At 42.2% G+C, this 16,047-nt stretch overlaps 1 protein-coding gene and 1 long non-coding RNA gene across 2 annotated transcripts in view; both read right to left on the minus strand.

Annotated features, from left to right (window-relative positions):
* Positions 1-351: 351 nt before the first annotated feature.
* On the minus strand, positions 352-3,005 carry LOC311128661. The gene is made up of 3 exons (XR_014613221.1): positions 2,834-3,005; positions 2,496-2,613; positions 352-816 (listed from the first exon to the last, which is right to left on the minus strand). It is a non-coding gene; the product is annotated as an uncharacterized lncRNA (long non-coding RNA).
* A 151-nt stretch (positions 3,006-3,156) lies between these two features.
* Positions 3,157-16,047, minus strand: part of LOC311128660 (myosin-IIIb-like) — a 48,514-nt gene continuing 35,623 nt past the window's right edge. The window contains exons 18-30 of the mRNA XM_084160857.1: positions 15,897-16,016; positions 14,638-14,723; positions 14,452-14,499; positions 14,263-14,310; positions 12,155-12,246; positions 11,178-11,357; positions 9,513-9,634; positions 9,010-9,203; positions 8,817-8,906; positions 8,493-8,658; positions 7,874-8,245; positions 3,835-3,907; positions 3,157-3,538 (exon numbers count right to left, since the gene is read on the minus strand). Of these exons, the coding sequence (XP_084016983.1) occupies positions 3,531-3,538; positions 3,835-3,907; positions 7,874-8,245; positions 8,493-8,658; positions 8,817-8,906; positions 9,010-9,203; positions 9,513-9,634; positions 11,178-11,357; positions 12,155-12,246; positions 14,263-14,310; positions 14,452-14,499; positions 14,638-14,723; positions 15,897-16,016 (1,599 nt within the window). The 3' untranslated portion in view covers positions 3,157-3,530. The remainder of the gene's footprint in view (positions 3,539-3,834; positions 3,908-7,873; positions 8,246-8,492; positions 8,659-8,816; positions 8,907-9,009; positions 9,204-9,512; positions 9,635-11,177; positions 11,358-12,154; positions 12,247-14,262; positions 14,311-14,451; positions 14,500-14,637; positions 14,724-15,896; positions 16,017-16,047) is intronic.

Here is a 16,047-nt window from a genome sequence, read left to right on the forward strand (position 1 = left end):
TGCAAAATACAAGTAAGTGTTATTTAATGTTTGATGAACACAAAATATATGTAGGCCTGCTGATATTCATGTCACCTTTCTCTCCTGTCTCTAGCACCCTGAGTAGTTCCAAAAGCTGTCACATTTACACTTGAGGAGAGTCTTCCCTCTAAACCCGAGGATAATTATTAATTGTAAAAAAAAAAAAAAGAAGTCACATACTCTACATATAATCTCAATAATTAAATGGTAAACCTAATAATCAACGTTTCGGGGAATGCAGTGCCTTCTAAAGAGAGTAATTAATTAACACAAAGTATGCTGCTTGAGTGGAAACCCTGGATCAGATCACCAACCACTGACTCATTTAATCACTTAAAAGGACTGAATGTTGAAGAGGAAGTAGTTTACTGATCAACAAGCTGTTTATTTTATCCATGTGCATTTTCTTCAGCTTCACCAATTTTGAGTTGTCATTGCTGGTCATTCACCACATTGGAGTTGGCTAATAAAGCAAAAGATCATTAGGTTTAATTGAAAATCACAATTAATTTATTAATGATTAAATCAGTCATACTTCTGTGAAATATGAACATAGTAAAAAGACTTAAAACAGATGTTTTATGTGTAAACAGAACAAAAAGATGAGAATTTAAAACACATAAATCAAAGTTGTCATGGTGGCTCCATTGGATGGAACTGGCAGGATATCCTCATCTTCTCATGATTGAGTTAAGTTTTTGCCTCATCAGCTGAGCTTGCCTAATTTGCATGGCAGCTCTCACGATCTTCTTCACTCTTGGGTTTGCACAGTACTTCCTCCCATTGGCATGTAATCTACAGTACAAGAAGAGAGTGGGACATTGTGGGTGCATTTCAGATCTTTACAATGCCTGGAGAAGTATTTTGCATCTAATCAACTACATTAATATGATAATGGTCCTCTAATCTGTGTAGAAAATGTGTATCTGGAACGCACCCCATGACAGTCTTATTGGCATATGTTTTTGTGTAACAGAAAAAGTAGATAGGGAATCTTGAAAGATAAGACCAGAGGCGTCATTCCCATAGATTTGCTCAGAATTATTATTTTTTTTTTTTCTCCAGATGTTAAATGAATTACTAAACTTCATTTTTAAGCCCACATTTTATAATTGTTTATAAAAAAAGATCTGTCAGCGGTATTTTGCGGAGGGGGCCCACTGACTGGACCAGGCAAAGAGTATCCCCCCTACCCATTCTTCCTAGTAAGTGGTTCCTTCCTAGGTGCATCACGGAGCAAAGATATGGTAGGCAGGACACTAGACACTCTAGTGTGTGCAGACCACAGGCGGCCGGTAGCAACTTAATTTGGGAGGACGGTCTCATAGTAATGGCTGGAAAGGAATATATGGAATGGTATCGAACACATCAAAAACATGGTTTCCATGTGTTTAATACCATTCACTCCATTCCAGCTATTATTATGAGATGTCCTCCCTTCAGCAGCCTCCTGTAGTGCAGACAGTATCATCAGTGGAGGAAGAGAAAGAGTTTGATTTGATTTTAGCTGCCGGTGATGGGCAGGACTTGCAGGAGGTATGTTTGAACAAGCTATGTAGCTTATTTATTCATTCGTGATGAATAAATAAAAAATATAAATACATGTTGTTTCTCTATAATACCAGCCACCTAGCAATTTTATGAAGTTGCTTTAGCTAGTCAGCTAGATAGGTTATCAATCTCCCAACCTAATAACTAGCTACCAAGCCATTTCAGGTTAATCAAGATTGAGTAGCTTGTCTAACTAATCTCTGTTGGCATGCCTATGGGGGTTGTTGTATTAGCAAAGACGGTAGCCTGCCGTACATGCAGTGGTGTAAAGTACTTAAGTAAAAATACTTTAAAGAACTACTTAAGTCGTTTTTTGGGGGGGTATCTGTATTTTACTTTTTATATTTTTGCCAATTTTTACTTTACTACATTCCTAAAGAAAATAATGTACTTTTTACGCCATACATTTTCCCTGACACCCAAAAGTACTCGTTACATTTTGACAGGAAAATGGTCCAATTCACACACTTATCAAGAGAACATCCCTGGTTATCTCTACTGCCTCTGATCTGGTGGACTCACTAAACACCAATGCTTTGTTTGTAAATTATGTCTGAGTGTTGGAGTGTACCCCTGGCTATCCGTCAATAAAAAATATATATGAAAAAATTGTGCCGTCTGGTTTGCTTAATATAAGGAATTTGAAATTATTTATACTTTTACTTTTGATACTTCAGTACATTTTAGCAATTCCATTTACTTTTGATACTTAAGTATATTTAAAACCAAATATTTGTAGACTTTTACTCAAGTTGTATTTTACTGAGTGACTTTCTTGAGTCATATTCTATTAAGGTATCTTCACTTTTACTCAAGTATCACTTTTACTTTAGTACTTTTTCCACCACTACCTACATGCAATCTATATGCACTATTTTCTTTAGCGAAATTGTGACAATACAGGACAAGTAGTGAGGACTCACACAACAGCGTCGATCTCACATGCACCATGGCTGTGTTGGACGTCATATCGTTCCACTCGCATTAGTATGCTTAAAGGAATGCTCCTGGATGTCCCAACACAACATTTTGGAATGGCTCCTGAAAGAGGCAGTTATAACCATGTCAGAGCTACACAAAGATACAGAATATTCCTGAGTAACAGATGAATAACCAATCCCAAAAAATGCCAAATGAAAATCCATCAATACTGAATCACTTAAATTCCAGAGCAATTAAAAACCAGCAAGACCACACCCATCGAGGACTGGAGTTGTGCACACAGTATATTAATAACATTTTCAAGGGAGCATCACATTACCTTGGATGGAGTAGATGGTGACACACAGCATAAGAGCCAGAACCCTGAGATCCATCAATGAGATTTGGAGTCCTACACTATCTGGTTGATTTAGATCTATGCCACTGTCTAATCTGGTTGATTTAGATATTTGTCCCAGACTCCTGTTTGCCTGTTCTGATCCATCTACTACTCTGAATGGGGTCACTGGCTGCTAATATCAGCAAAAAAAAAACAAAACAAAAAAACACTCCTCTCTACAGGTCTGCATGCCTATTGGCTGATTCTTTAACGGCAAAAAACTCACTGATGACTGATATGTGAAGTGAAAGAGAAAGCCATGATGTGTTAATACCTATGCATTTTCATGCAGATTTTATTATGATGGGGGAAAAAAAACTTGAGAACAACCAGATAACTAAAATGTTAAAAATAAAAAATATTCTGTAAATCAGTGAATGTAAACATTCCCACTGCATAATTTCATTTAAATAAACATATAAAACAACAATACATTAAGAAACATAAAACCCTTTAACACCCTTAAATTAAAATTGTTACAAAATAAAACATAACAAATAAAATACTAGTAAACAAGGAAGTATCTCCTTACAATTTGTTCATAAAACCTGGATATAGCTTTGACAGAATATGGTCCAGTTAACTCATTCAGTTTGGCAAAAACAACAAATAGCATTAACTCCCTCCATCCCATGGGTTATGAATCTGCAACAGACACAAAAATAGCATAAGTCAGTGTAAACCACTGCTTGGCTAAATACTTGATTCTGCTTGAGAAGGTGTTGGTTATTTATATGTATATAAAAATACATGCAAGAACAACGGCATGCACACTCAGACAGGCAAAATTATGGTGTGTTGGGTTGTGGGAGGCAGCGTGGTATAGTAATGAAATGTCAATTAATAGAGCTGACATAATTCCCTATTACACATGACAGAGACATGTCTGCACACAATATATTGCACAATGTTATGCCCTGCAGGCCAGAACTATGACTTACCCGTCATTCTCCAGGAGGGGTTGGGGGTACTGTGAGAGACAGAGGGGCTCTGATCCTGGCCATCTGGAAAATGCTGCAGAGACACAAGACAGACAACATCACAAATTCATCCACATTTCTTTATTAATGGATATTAAATGAACACTTGGGGCACATTAATTGTGTCAGTTTGGCTAATCTTGTTTTCTCATTAAAAAGTCAGCTCCTAAAAATCAACCATGATTCCCAGAAATGATCTGGGGTGGTTTGGAAAAAAACAAAGACGGTTCAACCTACAGTGTATCAATTCAAAAAGCCAATTGGCAATCGTGAATAGTTAGGTGGTATGTTGCGTGATCTTTCAGATGGGGCTTGTACTGACATGTTTTAGAGTAAGGTTTCCCAAACTCGGTCCTGAGCCCCCCCGGGTGCACATTTTGGTTTTTGCACTAGCACTCATCATCAAGCTTTGTTTATTTGAATCAGCTGTGTAGAGCTAGGGCAAAAACCAAAACGTGCACCCAGGGGGGGCCCCAGGACCGAGTTTGGGAAACCATGTTTTAGAGACTAGGCCTACAGTCTAGTTATTTTAAAGGTCAACTGCTCCTTAGAACCAACTTATCTGGTTTTAAACAGCCTATGTGGCATCAATATGAATCAGAAACATTCATTTTTCTTTCAAAATTGACTACAAAGTGTAAATAGTATAATTTTGGTCATAAACAGTGGTGTGTATTCATGGAGCCAAGGGAAGCCAGGCTTCCCCCAAAAAGTGTTACATAATTTTCCTTCAATTCGCAAGAGGCTGAATGTATCTCACCGGAGAAAGCATCCAAGCAAGCGAAACAGCGCCTATCTGTCTCTGTAAGCCATCTATCTGGTCATAAAGAGTATGACATTGTTGCCGCCTGTAGCATTGAATGCAAGGGAAGCCAGCGAGCGTTTGGCCTCCCTTGATAAAAAAAAGTATTAGATAGTAACCAATCAGGGTTGAGCTAAACTGAGTGAGCTGTTCTGTGAAAGGTCCTGGCGCACCAAAAAAAAGTGTTAAGGGAAGCCAGTTTGGATTTGGCATCGCTCCTATCAAATCACATCGAGCGCATACGTCATTGACAGAAACAACTTGAATTGTTGCATCTCGTTGTGTTGCTGTCCTCCAGTGGCTAGCTAGCTAAAATTGGCACTTTCCTACATTAGCCATGGATGGAGATAGGGATTTTGACTTTTACTTAATTCTCCGTACTGGCCAATGATTATAATGGCAATTCTGATCCAACCATTAATTCACACATTGTGCCTCTGGCCTGAGAGGATGGAAGTGTAATATGTAGCTAGATTTAGAAGGCTAATGTTAACTAGCTATGAAAAGGAAGTTAGGCTAGGGGGCTAGCATTTTAGCCAGGTATGGAGAATAAAAGCGTGTACTGTATGACAGAGTGATAGACCGTTTCGTCAACATTAAAGAGAGGAGGATGGCATTGGCGTTTCTCTACAAGTAGGGTGAGTCAACATGTTTTTTCTACTTGCACGAATGCACACACACACAGAAATCCTAAACATGGACAGCCACATCATATTTATCTTACGTTGATTGGACTACTGGTCATAAAGTCAGTGTCGTCCAAAATAGAGTTTGGTAAGTGACTGCGTCATTACTTACTTGAGGGTTTGGTTTGGTTACAATTATGTCAACAATTCATGCCCCCTTTTGCCTATTTAACACATGGTGGCACCGTGTTTTCTGGGAAAAGACTGGGCAAGTTCGCTTTGCATGGCCCAGTACCACGGGCAGGCGGAGACATCTCCTTAGGAGGACCAATGGAATGGTCAAAAATCTGCAAACCCCGCCTACACGGGGCACCGGGGTCATGCAAAACGAACTTGCCCACTGGAACCTCTTCACAAGACAAGACGTGTGGTTAATACTTGCCCTTGCTTGGGAAATAGCTACTCCAGTGAAAATGGGCTTCCATAAAGTTATTCAACACACTTGGTCAGATTGCCAGGATATGAATTACATCCGACTAGTTTCTACTTGGACTGTCAAACAATCAAACCTGAGACTGGTGTGTTGTTGGTAAGTAGCAGTGGTGTAGTGGTGACTGGAGAAGTGGGTATACTCTAATTTTGCCAATATTTTCCAAACGGCCCACCCAGCGAAGGAAAGGTGCCCTTTGTAAAATAAATTATGAGAAACAGTGACACACTCAGAATGACCTTAAATGATCAATCTCATATTTGTCTATCAGTCAGGCCAACCCAATCAGTACTGTGCAAGTAGGCTAATAGTAGGCCTACTATTGAATAAGATAAAATAGTCTGTCAACTCCATCAGAAATACACAGGTTTCAGATTTATTCAATTATTTTCAGGTTTTTGCTCTCAAGGTCACACTTTTTTTTTGTTGAAAAACAACATTGGATGTTCTAAGTCCATAACAATGCAGTAGACCACTTTTGAGGACTGGGTAAAATCTAAGAAATGTTTATTTGAGTTACCCTTTAATTCAAGTGCACAGACACCTAGCACTGTTGTTTGGTTAGCAGTGTTTCTGTAGCACATGAGATGGAGCTTGCTAAACAAATGGCCACTGGATTGATGTAAATAATCATGATATAATTTCATTCTGCCAGGAAGGCATAGGCTACTTTGTAGCTAGTTAACACTTAATTGAGAAGATTTTTGGGAAAGCCATTCCATCTACCAGAAGACGGTTAGGCCTATCATTAGCATTGCTATATTTTCTTGTTCCTTTTCCTGTTTGAAACCTGGACGTTTTACTTCATATTATGAGGCATGTCTTACCTTTCTTCAAAGTACCCTATATAGCCAAAATGCACCATAGAAACGTGGAGACAATTATTTTATAAAGACTTCCTCGTATGCGTTCTCCTGTTCTATTGGGTTTCTTTCAACTTTCTTTCATTGTCTAGCAGCCAAAGGCATTATCCTAGTCATATTAGCAAACCTTGATGGTTGTAGCATTTTTTTATTTCTTTCTACATTTCTAACGGCTATTTCCATCTCTATCCATGAAACCGCTCGCATGTGTGGTGTGCATTTTTGAACTGTATTTTCCCGCAAATTGAATTTTGGAACATTCACACGCATGTCTACCGCCGTGTGCACACTGCTGCGCCTAAAATGTGAACAAAGTTTATTAACATTTTAAGCTAAACATTCTGAACTGTTCCATCAGCCTTATTAATTGACATGGCGTATACACTGTATCTCCACTATACTACTTTGATACACATTAAGGGAGTTCATGTGAGTATACGCAGTGCCCACAGAAAAATAAGTGGGTATATGGCGTATACCCTCCAATACACCACAGGTAAGTAGAGAAGTTTTGTTTATAGCTAGCTAGCTACATCATTATTTGGTAGCTTTGTATCATAGCGGCATAGCCTATAATACTGTGATGTAACTAGCTAAATACATGTGCCTAACATGCAATTTGAGAGGAAGATTTGCATAGCTAACATTGTACCTGAAGACAGGTTTGCTCCCTGGTAGCTAACGTTAGCTAGCTAGCTCATAATCACGCAAACCTGACGACGTTTGACGCATGTTGCCAGCTTGCTTTCAACAACGTTTCAACTCGAACTGGCTAGCTACTGTCCTTGTGTCGTGATTGAATGGCAAAAACACCCAAGAAACACCCACAAACCACACCCCCCAAGACAACTCTTGTTTGCCTTCAGTCATGGCCGCTAGCATTTCTAAATCAGCATTGATAAAAAACAAGGCCAAATCAGGATGTGCAGACACCCTTTAATGGTTCAACAACACCATATCCTGACTGCTATCTATACGCAGATGTACCTACACCAGTTCTAGCAATAGACCAAAATGTATCCAACCAGTTCTATAGACTGACATTTCAAGAAGATGTGTGTAATTTCATTGAGAAACAATGATAACCTGGATCCAGCATTAATACATAGGCCATTCAACTCTACACCATCTGTCCAATCACATTAAGTCTGCCTCTACATCTCTCCCTCCATTTATCCATCCTTTCTCCCTCTTCCCTCTCCTCATCATTGCCTCTCACCTGTTGGATCTGCTGGATCTCCCTCATAGCCAATCGGATGGAAGGATACAACCGGGGGAAGGGCCTGCTCTTGTGGTCCCTCTTGTCCTCCTCTTCTTCCCACTCTCCTCTCTCCCTGTCCCTCCCTCCGCGGGCCTCCCCTCCTCTAGCCTCGGCCCGGTGTCTGCGGTCAGATATCCGCCTGAGGACAGGGGGTCTCTGGGACTCCAGGCTGGGGTTCTGCCCCGGGGGCAGGAAGAGCCGTTGTAGCTCCAGGTGGACGGGGGTCGACTCGCCCTCCTCCTCCTCCCCAGACTTGGAGCTCCCGTGGTCGGCTGAAGCCAGGAGGTCCAGGCCCTTCAAGTCCTCGTAGTCTGTGTTCTGGTCACATGTCTGAAACAACAGATTAAAATTAGCTTACATTAAATCTGGAACAGTGCATGCATGTAGATTGTAGAACACTTGCTATAAGCTTTCATGGCTCTTCCCAGACTACATCAAATGCATAAATGTTTGATGATGCATTCTTATTGTTTAATATTAAACACAGATCCTGGCAGACCCTGTTACAACTGTGGGTATATTCAAGACAGTATTTGACAGGAGCCAGACCCTAAAGGGTGTTTGACCCGATGCTGACCTGTCCGCAGGGGGTGGTAAGCAGCTCGTTGAAGGGCTTGATGCCCACCCGGCTGTGGTGCTGCACCAGGTCAGGCAGGGAGGGGTGAGCCTTATCCTCCCCCAGGATCACATACTTCCCGTTGGACTGCATCTCGATCATAAAGTGCCTGCAGCGGTTCGCACCCCTGACAGCGGATAGACGGAGAGGCCAAGGTCAGAGGGTAAAGGGTACACATAGGTCACAAAGGATTAGGGCCAAACGGGAGTTTAGGGGTTTAATGTCTTAGATTCATCCACCAAATGACACATATGTTTAAATCCAGTTTGTCATCCTCAGTCTTACTTGTATGTTAGTGTGTAGCCCTCCCGGCTCTGTCCCACACGAATCAGAAAGCAGCCCACAGGCTTGTCCGTCATAAGATCCTCTGCTTGTCTGTAGAGGAGACATACACAGAAAGACTTGTTAAAACCACAACGAAATCTGAATGAGAATGTGCGTACATGTGCATGTGTGTTTGGCATCCTCTCTTACTGACCTGCGTGTGATCATGCCATGGAACCAGCAGGGGAAGGCTCCATTGTGGACCACCTTGCGGGCCTGCGTCTCCTTGAACCAGCGGATGGTGTTCTTCCTCTTCTTGCTCCTCTCCCTGGCCCGCTCCTCTCCCCCTGCCTGGCCCACCAACTCAGCCAGTTCAATGTGCACCTCCAGGTTGTCAAAGGGAGTGGCCTGGGAGAGACAGAGGGAACCGTATAGGGTAAATCTTAGGGTCATTTAAGGCTCAGTTTAGGGTCAAATTTAGTCATCAAAGACTGGGAGTGGATGTCAGGGTATAGAGTGGGAGGGCGATTGTCGTAGGGTACAAGATCAGTCAATAGCATGGTTCCCACTAACATGCTGTCTGCGTGCTAGCCAGTGCTTGCTAGCACCAGAGATATTTATAACAGAGAGACAACATGAGATTCCTTCCTGCAAATTACTTCTTACAGTTCTCAATTAAATAAAGGTTACCAGTGTAGACTCTTGAGTATGGCTCACCTCAAATGGTTTGCTGCGGGGCCGTGGGACAGGGGCCAGGTGGATAGCTGTGGGCAGGATGGAGCGAGGCCGGGGCTGTGGCTTCTTCTTCCTGGGTAGGGGCACGGGTGGAGAGAATGGCCCTGAGACACACAGACACCCCGGTTAAAGCTACACTGACTGTACAAAACATTAAGGACACCTGCTCTTTCCATGACATACACTGACATGGGTGATTCTAGCTGAAAGTTATGATCCCTTATTGATGTCACTTTTTAAATCCACTTCAATCAGTGTAGATGAAAAGGAGGAGACAGGTTAAAGAAGGATCTTTAAGCGTTGAGACAATTGAGACATGGATTGTGTATGTGTCATTCAGAGTGTAAATGGGCAAGACAAAATATTTAAGTGCCTTTGAACGGGGTAGCCAGGCGCACCGGTTTGTGTCAAGAACTGCAACGTTGCTGGGTTTTTCATGCTCAACAGTTTCCTGTGTATCAAGAATGGTCCACCACCCACAGGCCATCCAGCCAACTTGACACAACTATAGGAAGCATTGGAGCCAACATGGGCCAGCATCCCTGTGGAACGCTTTCGACACCTTGTAGAGTCCATGCCCCGACGAATTGAGCCTGTTCTGAGGGCAAAAGTGTGGGGGGGCGGGGGTGTAACTCAAAATTAGGAAGATGTTCTTAATGTTCTGTACACTCAGTGTATACATACAGTGAGTGACAAGGATCCTTACACATTCTTGAATGCTGAATTCTTTATTTAAGTCATACTGAAATGTATTTGTCAACGTGCACATAGAGGGGTAGAGAGAGAAAGAGTTCGGAGAAGGGTGGAGGTAAAGAACAAAAATTGAACAGTGGTAGGGAGAGAGAGAACAAGTAGGCAGCAATTACAGCCTTGAGTCTTCTTGTGTATGACACTACAAGCTTGGCCTGATAAAGGCCTGATTGGTGGAGTACTGCAGAGATGGTTGTCTTTCTGGAAGGTTCTCCCATCTCCACAGAGTGACCATCGGGTTCTTGGTCACCTCCTTGACCAAGGCCCTTCTCCCCCGATTGCTCAGTTTGGCCGGGCGGCCAGCTCTAGGAAGAGTCTTGGTGGTTCCAAACTTCTTCCATTTAAGAATCATGGAGGCCACTGTGTTCTTGGGGACCTTCAATGCTGCAGACATTTTTTGGTATCCTTCCCCAGATCTGGGCCTCGACACAATCCTGTCTCGGAGCTCTACGGACATTTCCTTCAACCTCATGGCTTGGTTTTTGCACTGTCAACTGTGGAACCTTATATGTCCAATCAATTGAATTTACCACAGGTGGATTCCAATCAAGTTGCAGAAACATCTCAAGGATGATCAATGGAAACAGGATGCACCTGAGCTCAATTTCGAGTCTCATAGCAAACGGTCTGTATACTTATGTAAATAAGGTATTTCTGTTTTCTATGTTTAATACATTTGCAAACATTTCTAAAAACCAGTTCTCGCTTTGTCATTATGGGGTATTGTGTGTAGATTGATGCTGACTTTTAAAAATGTAATCCATTTTAGAATAAGGCCGTAACGTAACAAAATGTGGAAAAAGTGAAGGGGTCTGAATACTTTCCGAATGCACGGTTGGTGAGTAAGAGACGAGAGGGAGAAAGAGATAGAAGGAAAACGATATTCTGTGTCCTTACTCTTGTTCTCCTGCTCCATGTCCAGTCGCCTCCTCATCTCCTCCTCCAGCTCCTGCTTCCTCATCTTCTCCTCCAACTCCCTGGCTTCTCTCTCCTCCCTCTCTCTCTGGGCCTGCCTCTGTCTGTGCACCTCCGCCAGCAGGGACAGGTACTTCCTCCTGCAGCGCAGTGAACGGTAGTCTGCAAACACACAGCAACAGTGAGAATGTGAAGAGAGAGAGTGAGAGATGCAGTGATGAGACGTAGAAAGGAGAGAGACATAGGGAGGAGAGAAACATTACTAATGAATGGCCACTTTAAAGAAATGGAACACTAGCTACTTTAATAATGTTTACATATCGGCATTACTCATCTCATATGTATATACTGTATTCTATACTATTCTACTGTATCTTAGTCCATGCTTCTCTGACATTGCTTGTCCATATGTATATATTCTTAATTTATTCCTTACTTAGATTTGTGTGTGTTGGGTATATGTTGTGAAATTGTTAGATATTACTTGTTAGATATTACTGCACTGTCGGAGCTAGAAGCACAAGCATTTCGCTACACCCGCAATAACATCTGCTAAACACGTGTATGTGACCAATAAAATGTGATTTTATTTGTATTTGTGATAAAGGACCACATTACACGCAAAATGATGCTACAGTAAGCACAGGCCATGAAATCAAGATACCAGACAGTATGCCATAGAAACGATCATCCATCTTGCAGGGGGGTGGGGGGTTGCAACGCAAAGACTGAGGGTAGCACTGCATGTAACTTGCTGATGGTAATGTTTGTTTAAACATGTCCCATCGTGATTTATTTCAATGTTTACTTCGATGATTATAACCTAGTCTACCTACCTGAGAGGGTTTTTACCCTCAGGCCTGAGTTTAAAAGCAGCAACATCTCACAGAGGCCAAATAAATTACTTTGACAGACATTTGAGAGATTATGTTCCAGATACTATGGTTTGTGGCCCTTACCTTTCTGGATGACAAGTGCTGCCTTGCCAAGTCTCTCTAACAGCCTGGCCAACTCCTCCTGGTGCCAATACTTAAAGAACATACGAGACGAACTGCCACAGAAAGAGACAGCGAGAGAGACAGTTTAAAAACAATGTTTATAGATATTAAGCGGTATTTGCAAGGGGAATTGTTGCATACAGTACTATTAAATCAGAGAGAACATTCGAGAAAGAAAGATTTCCAATCAACTTCAGTACTGTCATTAAGCCATATTCATAAAACTATATATACAAAAGTATGTGGACACCCCTTCAAATTAGTGGATTTGGCTATTTCAGCCACACCCGTTGCTGACAGGTGTATAAAATTGAGCTCACAGCCATGCAATCCCCATAGACAAACATTGGCAGTAGAATGGCCTTACTGAAGAGCTCAGTGAGTTTTAACGTGGCACCGTCACAGGATGCTACCTTTCCAACACGTCAGTTCGTCAAAATTCTGCCATGCAAGAGCTGCCCCGGTCAACTGTATGCGCTGTTATTGTGAAGTGGAAACGTCTAGGAGCAACAACAGCTCAGCCGCAAAGTGGTAGGCCACAGAAGCTCACAGAATGGGACCGCTGAGTCATCGGTCCTCGGTTGCAACACTCAGTACCGAGTTCCAAACTGCCTCTGGAAGCAACGTCAGCACAATAACTGTTAGTTGGGAGCTTCATGAAATGGGTTTCCATGGCCGAACAGCCGAACACAAGCCTAAGATCACCATGCAAAATGCCAAGCGTCAGCTGGAGTGGGGTAAAGCTCGCTGCCATTGGACTCTGGAGCAGTGGAAACACGTTCTCTGAAGTGATGAATCACTCTTCACCATCTGGCAGTCCGACGGACGAATCTGGGTTTGGCGGATGCCAGGAGAATGCTACCTGCCTGAATGCATAGTACCAACTGTAAAGTTTGGTGGAGGAGGAATAATGGTCTGGGGCTGTTTTTCCATGGTTAGTTCCAGTGAAGGGAAATCTTAATGCTACAGCATACAATGACATTCTAGACGATTCTGTGCTTCCAACTTTGTGGCAACAGTTTAGGGAAGGCCCTTTCCTGTTTGAGCATGACATTGCCACCATGCACAAAGCGAGGTCCATACAGAAATGGTTTGTCGCAATCAGTGTGGAAGAACTTGACTGGCCTGCACAGAGCCCTGACCTCTACCCCATCGAACACCTTTGGGATGAATTGGAACGCCGACTGCGAGCCAGGCCTATTCGCCCAAAATCAGTGCCCAACCTCACTAATGCTCTTGTGGCTGAATGGAAGCAAGTCCCCGAAGCAATGTTCCAACATCTAGTGGAAAGTCTTCCCAGAAGAGTGGAGGCTGTTATAGCAGAAAAGGGGGGGACCAGCTCCATATTAATGCCCATGATTTTGGAATGAGATGTTCAACGAGCACGTGTCTACAGACTTTTGGTCATGTAGTGTAATTTTAGGACATTTCTAAAGAGCCACACAGCAGGAGAAAGCAAGAGCAGGGACCGAGAGGGTGAAAGAGTGCAATTGAGATAAAGATCCTTACTCAATATAAACCCTGAGCGGTCCTCACAAGCCAAAGACAACACTGAGCTGTTAACTGAAGAATGAGCTGTTTTTGGCAGACTGATTAGCAGTTGACAGTTTTAGAAGACTTCAAATTGAATGTTGAACTAGGCGAGTTGGAACCTGGGATAATTATTAGTGATGAGTGTTCCCATGTCTCAATGGAGGCAGCGATCCAAATGTATTGAAACTGAAATCTAAATCAACTGTGGTCCTCTGTAGCTCAGCTGGTAGAGCACGGCGCTTGTAACTCCAAGGTAGTGGGTTCGATCCCCGGGACCACCCATACACAAAAATGTATGCACGCATGACTGAGTCGCTTTGGATAAAAGCGTCTGCTAAATGGCATATTATTATATTATATTATAACTATTCACTGACTTGTTCTTTCCAGCATAAAAACATGCTTTGATGAAGTTATGAAAGCTTTGTTAGAGGAAGATTCAGCAGTAAGGAAATTCGTCTTCTCAGACTGATTGTGGCAAATAATTTTCTTAGCCAATTCATTTAACACAACAAGAGCAACTAATGAAGCCTTACCCACACTTCCAGCCATGTATCTCAGTTGTGTTGAGAATAGACATGCAGCTGAAAAAGACACAAACCACACAGGTTACATTTAATAAGATGGAACAAAGTGCTGTACAAATGTCTATGAAATCACTCAACATGATGTTGGTGTATGTCATCTTTTTTTAATTGCAGGAATGAGTGCAAGTGTCTTTATACCTTTCCTTGGTTAGTGGTAAATCTGGCTTTATCAGCAGAATGTTGTACCTGAAGAGGGGAAACAGAAGATTTTAGCATGGTGCACTGAAAATAAAACTGCAGTGCACAGCAATATCATGCATCCACGTTTGTGTGTTGGCCAAGATTACAGTAGCCATGTTACAAGTAATGCATACACACACACACCTCTGAGCAAATTCTTTGAACGATGGTCGCCAGGAGAAGCCATCTCTTCGTATCCTGATGGTTTCCAGCAAGCCGTTGTATCTTAGCTGGAAAAAAAATAAAATAATCCTTTGCTATCATATAAATATGTTCCACATACCCCAAGCAGAATCAGGTGTAATTGATGCCCATATCAGATACCTACTGGACTTACTTTAACAACTAAATGCAATGTCAAAGCTGAACAGCAGGTGGCGATGTAGCATAAGGCACAGTTATGATGATGATGATGATGATGATAAGGGGGCGGGATTGTTTAAAAAGCACATATGGATGGTCAAAAAGCTTTGGATTGACAACTATTTAACCTAATCTTAACCTAATCTTAACCTAGTCTTAACCTAGTCTTGCTTATGGAGGGCAATAGAGCTACAGCACAGCTTTAACATAGACTATCCAGCACAATTTCACAGTTATTAACCATAGTTCCAGTTAAACCATTGTCTACCCACCCGCCAATACTGCATTGCAGTGTTATATCAGTTCAGGCCTAGACAATCACATTTAAAAAGCATTGATTGTGGATGAGGAGAGGGGAGGGAAGAAAGCCCCCTACTGTCAGACTAGACAGCAGTGTTCACTGACGACAGGGTATTAACCAGCTTCATTGTTTCATCAGGGCTATACTAACCCTCTTCTGGGGCCAAATCCACTTCCTATGAACACACCGCCCCGTCAGTCAGTCAGACACTGACCCACTAAACTAGTACCTAGATGCTGCTGCTTAGCCAACCACTGATTAGCATACTGGGGACTGGGTCTTGTTCATTAGGGCACACTGAAGCAAAACGCTTTGTAAAGGAGAAGGAAAACAAGCGTTTCTTATTGGTCAAGTTCAGATAGTTTCAGTCCGTTTTCTTCCATTTCGTGCCTATTGAACACAACCCTGATTCTGAAGTTGGCCCAATCCCCACAATGTATCGATACTGTGTTATACATATAACTTTCAGCACTGACAACTATGCACTGTTCACAAAGCTTTTGTAATGCACCATTTGCTTAGCTTTTGAAAGCATTGATTATTCTGAAAAAGGGGTCAAACGTTAAATGCACAAAAGGACTGGTATTATTTCAGGCCTGTGCACCCTGCCTAGGAAATAATCTAGCTAGGGGAAATACTGAAGCTTTGGCTGCTACCTTTTTCATCTCCAATGTAAGGTAGACATGCCTACAGTTCAGTACAGTACATCTAAAATAATATATTAAATATTGGTTCTCACCTGGTCCATTACTATTTTGTTGTCCACCTGGTCAGGAAGCTTGCTACCGTTAGGTTTGATGCAGCGGACAAAGTGAGGACTGGCCACAAACATCTTCTCCATCAGTACAGCCAGAGAGTGCTGAACGTATGACACATACACATAGTGGAGA

This window comes from Coregonus lavaretus (assembly GCF_964263955.1).
Source record: "Coregonus lavaretus genome assembly, chromosome: 4".
Classification (NCBI taxonomy): Eukaryota; Metazoa; Chordata; class Actinopteri; order Salmoniformes; family Salmonidae; genus Coregonus; species Coregonus lavaretus.